Source organism: Limulus polyphemus, unplaced genomic scaffold (genome assembly GCF_000517525.1).
Source record: "Limulus polyphemus unplaced genomic scaffold, Limulus_polyphemus-2.1.2 Scaffold584, whole genome shotgun sequence".
Taxonomy (NCBI): domain Eukaryota; kingdom Metazoa; phylum Arthropoda; class Merostomata; order Xiphosura; family Limulidae; genus Limulus; species Limulus polyphemus.
In genome coordinates, this window is record NW_013666194.1 from 230,532 (window position 1) to 236,643 (window position 6,112).

General features: G+C 31.4%; 1 protein-coding gene across 2 annotated transcripts in view; it reads right to left on the minus strand.

The window, feature by feature from the left end:
• LOC106459274 (ubiquitin-conjugating enzyme E2-17 kDa) overlaps positions 1-2,414 on the minus strand; it is a 23,548-nt gene extending 21,134 nt beyond the window's left edge. Inside the window, exon 1 of one of the 2 annotated variants that reach the window (XM_022385725.1) lies at positions 2,226-2,414. Coding sequence is in view for 1 of the 2 variants with exons in the window: in XM_013918883.2 (XP_013774337.1) it covers positions 2,226-2,249 (24 nt within the window). In the remaining variant the exon portion in view is untranslated. The remainder of the gene's footprint in view (positions 1-2,225) is intronic. The other variant, XM_013918883.2, reaches the window with a different exon arrangement.
• Between the last annotated feature and the right edge of the window lie 3,698 nt (positions 2,415-6,112).

Consider the following 6,112-nt stretch of genomic DNA (forward strand, 5'->3'; position numbering starts at 1 on the left):
GACGTATATTTATTGTAAAATCAAACTCATTCGCCGATTGTAAACAAACCGCGCAATTGCATAAATGCTTATCTATGGCATGGAACACCAAAATCCGATAAGTAATTTAAAAAAATGTGTTTCTCCGGAAGAAAACCGGAGGTTTTCAGGATTTTTTAGAAATATCCGGATTTCCGGATATATCCGGAAGACTTTCATTATTAACTGATGTCTACCCAAAACTTTTGGCACTTTTTTCAATTGCTGCAGTTGTGCCAGTTACAAGTGTTCCTCTTGAGCATAGTTTTTCTGCCCAAAACAGCAAAATAGTGTTGCCTTGCCTGATAACAATCTTACTGGAGGGACCTAGTCAACTTGATTTCATTTACAACCAGGCCATGAAAATCTAGGCAAACAGAAAAACTGTCAGAAGTTTCATAAGTTTCCAAGCCTCAATCTAAAATGCAGTGAACATAAATATGGAATTTAAATGCCTTTTTGTATATCTTTCTATGAAAACTTTTAATTACTGTGTACACATGATCATTTAGAATGTTCACAATTTTTGATTATTTCATGTATTGATGATATGTATTTTTTAAAACCCTAACATGACATCTGCTTAATTCTAAGCCTGAACTTAAATCCGCCAAACTAGTAAAGGTGTTTCAGTTCAATGATTAGAAAATATGATAACACTCTTTAATGGAAAATTTTTATACAATTATTTTAGTAAATACTTATGTTTCTAATGTCAATTACTGTTTCTAGCTATCAACTAAAACAAATTCTGAAAGATCACTAAAATAAATTAAAAAGATAGTATAAAAATCATATCCATTATTTTTTATTATTTTTTAAAGTTTTTAATGCTAACAGGAGGATGGAAACTATTTTTAACGAAGACGACAAACAACTTAAGATAAGTATTTTTTATTACATCCAATGTTTCAGCTTATGCCTTTCTCAAGGGTCTATGAACGTTACAGGTTACAAAACTGCAAAACCTGTGATGTTCACAGACCCTTGAAACGGGCATGTTCTGAAACGTTGGGTAAAAAAAATAACATCTGAGGTTGTTTGTTGTCTTCATTAAAAATGATATCAATTATCTCTTGCATATACATCTATCTACATTAACATTGAGTGTGAAACTAAAAGACAAAACACAAAAGTATCGAGGCTACAAATACACATTCCATGCTTGTTTTGTGGGGAAAGAAAAAATCATTTCTATTTCCATACATAACTTAAAACTTTAATTTGAACCATTTAAAATTGTACATTTCACCTTATGCAAAAACAATTATGAAGATTATGTAAAATAAATGCAATTTGAAATACTAAATTCTGCTCTGTTTATCAGATATTGTTAACCCAATAACACCATTATTTCATTCAGAAAAAAAAAACATTCACATATAATTAAGTTGTATTTTAGAAAAAAATCTTCACAAACATTTAATTAAAGATTTTATGTGGTGAAGCTTTCATTTAAAAAATTCGAATAAGTTTTTTGTTATCTCACGATGTGAAGAAATAAAAACAATGAAGTTTCATTTACTATAATTAAGTGTAAAAGTAAGTATAGAACATTTGTAATTTTGACAATTTTGTGCTTGGGTCTTCATGACCAATGTTTTTGTAAATGACTGATAATGATATAAAGGCACGAGATACTGTGCAGGTTTTTACACTATTACTAATGTCAATGTAAATATATAATTACATGGAGCACTGAGTACGATTTTTATGATCATTTAAAGAAAACAAATCACAGGTACTTGAGGCTGAGCTAGATAAAACATGTTCTTTGAAAACTGGAAGTAGCACTTTATTTACCTAAATTCTAAGGCGACTTTTGAAACAATTTAACTATATGTAATACTTAATAAGCTTATTTCCATACCCAACTCCAACATCATCTTTTTTTATTTGGCAATGCTAATACTTCAATTTTTATTTTAGTATACACTTGTTTCAAAATGATACCATTAATTGGTACCTTAAACAGTTAGAACTCAGACACTAATAATTAATAATAGTAACCAATAATACAAATTACCGCTGTAACCGCGTAATTTATTAAGTGTGACTCAGTAAAAATTAACTATTAATAAAACAGATTTATGAAATTGACTTGAGTACATTCTGTGAATCATCAATCACGAATCAGTGCAATGAACAATGACTAGAAAAACAAATTATATTTATATTTCATTTCAGCCTAAAACTTAACTAGTTACCTTGTTAATCCGCTTTAATGCCATCTTCTATGTTAAATGTTTCGGGTTTCTCTAAGTTCTAACTACTTTAAATAAAACCCCACAGCACACTACTTATTTCAACACAGTCGATTCTAAACTATCCCCCTGTTGTTACACAGAAAAATTCAAAGACTCGTTTTCTAACATTTCAGTTTTAGGCACAGCGGAAGGATACATGTCGTCATCAAATTGTTCTAGATGACCAACATAAAAAGAAAATGTGCATGTGCTTCGACCTTTTTCATACTTCAAAGCTGCTATTAGATGAGAAACTATTTAAATTTATGTTTACGAAATATCCCAATGAGTTATATATGAGTATTTTATTTTTGATGAGCTATTTGTTAACTGTGTTTCGGTTTTTATTGTACTTTTCACTTCTCTAAAGGAACTCATTTTTGATTTGAGCTTTGTAGAGGGCGTTAAATACAAATATATGGCAAATGTATATTTACTAGCAGATGACCGTGAAACAATTCAGCGGTAATTTCCTCAAAATAGTGATGAATAAATATAAAATATGCAGTCAATCCAATCCCTTAGAGCATGTTTGCAATATGATTGTCTAGTGGGCCGTTTACAACTGTCTTTTGTACTTACATGTGTTATTTCAATATGGAAAACTGCATGTGTAAGGGAGACTGACTGCAATCCATTGTTGGCAAAAATGTTTGGGTTTCGATGAAACGGGTGCACCCAGCACAACAGAGCACTCAAGTTCGCTAAATAACCCCGGGGATTTTTTCCCGTTGAATGCCACTGTCCACTATCATTTCACTAAGCAAAAAGAAAAGACCATTACCGAAGTGAGCGCTTTCTTACAATTGTCATTTCTATAAGAAGTGTAAAAGGGAAAATATTCAATTCAGACCAATTTATTCGACATGGTATAATTAAATCATGCACGTTTATAAAACTAGCATTAACAAAATAATAAAAATATACATAAACTGAACAACAACAACAAATATATATTCAAACACATTCTTCTCTTTATGCGATTTTTTCATTCATACTCCTATCTCACAAAAATACGAAAAAACAAGCAGCATTCTTTGGTCATGTAATGACGAAAAAGAGGATGGAACACTTGGTAACAACTGGAAAATTTGTGGGGGAAAAAGTAGCTGTAGACAGCGAGAGAAGATCCTGGACAGTTTAACAACTTGGCTACACGAAGAGAGGGTGACTTATGTAATCACAAGTGCCTGGGACTGGAAAGGTGGAAGGACGTGATTGCCTAAGTTACAAAACACAGCACTTGATGACGATGACTCCTATTTTCGTGAAATTCTCGTACAAAAATAAACATTTTTATTCTTAATAAAGTTGTTTGTTTTATCTCAGACTGACGATAAACACATATGAAGACTGACTGATCATTAATGACATCGAAATAAAATTTAGGAATTGACAAAAAAAAAAAGAATAATTTTCCTGTAATGTGCTCTTGTAAAGAAGCATTTTGATTTTTTTTCTACGATTTAATGTTAAGGAGATACAGAACATGATAGACAGACGGACAGTTAGCTATTATACATAAAGATAGTAAAAAGATAATTTTAGTAAATACTTATGCGTGTTTATGTGTTTCTGAATGTGTATAATTATGTAATTATTTAAAGATAAAACAACAGTTGCATCAAATTCAAAGGGAAAAAGAATAAAATAACAGTACTAAAAATATTTGATTAGTTTTCAAAGGTTCTTGGTTATGACACAGAGAGATTCTTACACCCCTAAAGGATCAGAAACTTTCACTAATGATCACCATGTACAGCTAAATTGTAATGGAAAGGGCGAAAACTTGACACCTTTCTTAGATCGATCATCAACACAAATAAAATATTTTGTAGAATTATTCTATAAGACCAGGTTCACTATATTCTCAGTAGAATAAATGTGTGGGAAAAATACCACCACCACTACTACTACTACTACTACTGTCGCAGAGTGGGTCGGTTGGCTTATAATGCTAAATCCGGGGTTCCATTCTTAATGGTGTACAGAGGGCAGATAGTCTATTTTTTAGCTTGGTGTTAAAATAAACAAACAAAATAGTTTTACCAACTTGTTCTGCCATTTTAGGCTCACTAACATCATTAACTAATTAATCAATTGTTTCAAGAGTTGTCTTAGAATTTAAATAAATAAAGACGTGCCACTTTCAGTTACTCAAAAGCAATTTTTGCCTAGCTCAGCCTCATGTACTTGTTTTTAAATGTACAATTTGTTTTTATCAACTGACTTTTAGTCAATAATTTCCACTTATCATCCTTGTTAATCTTCTGCTCTTGATAATTTACTCAAACAAGTAACGTTTCTATGACAAATAGTTCCAGTGGGAGTGTTGAATTAGATACTTCTAGAATACAAAAAGAGATGAAAGGTATGGAAATATCGGCAGAGAAAAACAGTGACAAATAGAAAGTAGTCAAAGTCTGAATGAAGTTTGAGCAAAACAAAATAATCACCGAGATAGGGGAGTGTATATAAATCACAAACTCACTTACAACTGCCGAAATTTTGTGAATATGATGCGGAAGTCTTCTTTAGTACATTTAGAAAAATAAAGAGAGTTGGGGAAAAACAGAGGAGTCATTGAAGATATTGTTTCCCACATTGTTAGGTAAATCAGTGGCTGTTTATAACAAAGAAGATTTACAAAGCTATACAGAAAGGAGGTCAAGGGTCCATTGTGTTTACTAAAATACTTTCGACTAAAGGAAAGGATAAATCATTTTTAAGCGTTATGTGACTAATTTGTTAAGAGCCAAAGTTAGCAAATAAAGCAAAGAAGGAAAAATATTTTTGGTATGATGAAAAGGCTAGACTTAGAAAATTTACTGTTGGTTAGTTAATTGCTGTATTAGATCCTGTACCACATAATTTGGCAACAAAATGGATGAGTCCTTTTCCTATACCTAGGTGTACAAGCAAAGTTACCTACAAATTTGATGTAGGGGATGGAGAAGTAACGGGACAAAATTATCAAGTAAACGTATTAAAATCATGGCACACCAGAAATTTTACCAGTAACTTGCATAATGATCAGTCTCCATGTGGGTATTAATGGGCATGGACATGAAACAACACTTAATCCATATGAACAAACAGGGCAATTTAAAACATATGAAAGATTAACCACTAAACATGAGGATGAATTAATAGAAGTTTTGTGAGAGTATGTTTAATAATAAACCAGGAAACATATCCTTGGTTAAACAGTCTATCAAGGTGACTTCTAGAATTTCTAGAAGGTGATTTATAGAATTTAAAGAATCCAAGAAAATAGTTCCACAACACTTGAGGGAGGATTCATAAGCTTGAAAAATTGCTAAAAGATGAGAAGATAAAGGGATGTATATGAAGATGTAATTATGTAAAGATAAAACAACAGTTATGTTCAATTCAGAAGAAACAAAAGTATAAACTAGCAGTACTAAAATCTTTAATTAATTCAAAATCTATACCATAAAAAATTCTACAATTTCCAGGCCTCTGATTACTACAAAGATTTTAAGTGTTCTTGGGTATTATCCAAAGGGATCCTTATACCTTTACTGATGCTCACCATATACAGTTAAGTCGTAAAGGAAAGTGTAAAAACTTCACTTCTTTCTTAAATCGATCATCCACAGAAATAAAATGTTTTGTAAAATTGCCATATAAGACTATTTGGGTTATTTGTCCATCCGAGTAAGTTAAATGAGATAATTATAGCTACGTCTTATCCATTATCTCATATGGAGTAGGCAATTAACAAAGACAGAAAGGTCCAGTACATCAGTAAGATTGATTTATCAACGGGCTACTTTCAGGCGGAACTAAAAGACAGTGATAAGGATTGTTTGTTTGTTTGTTTG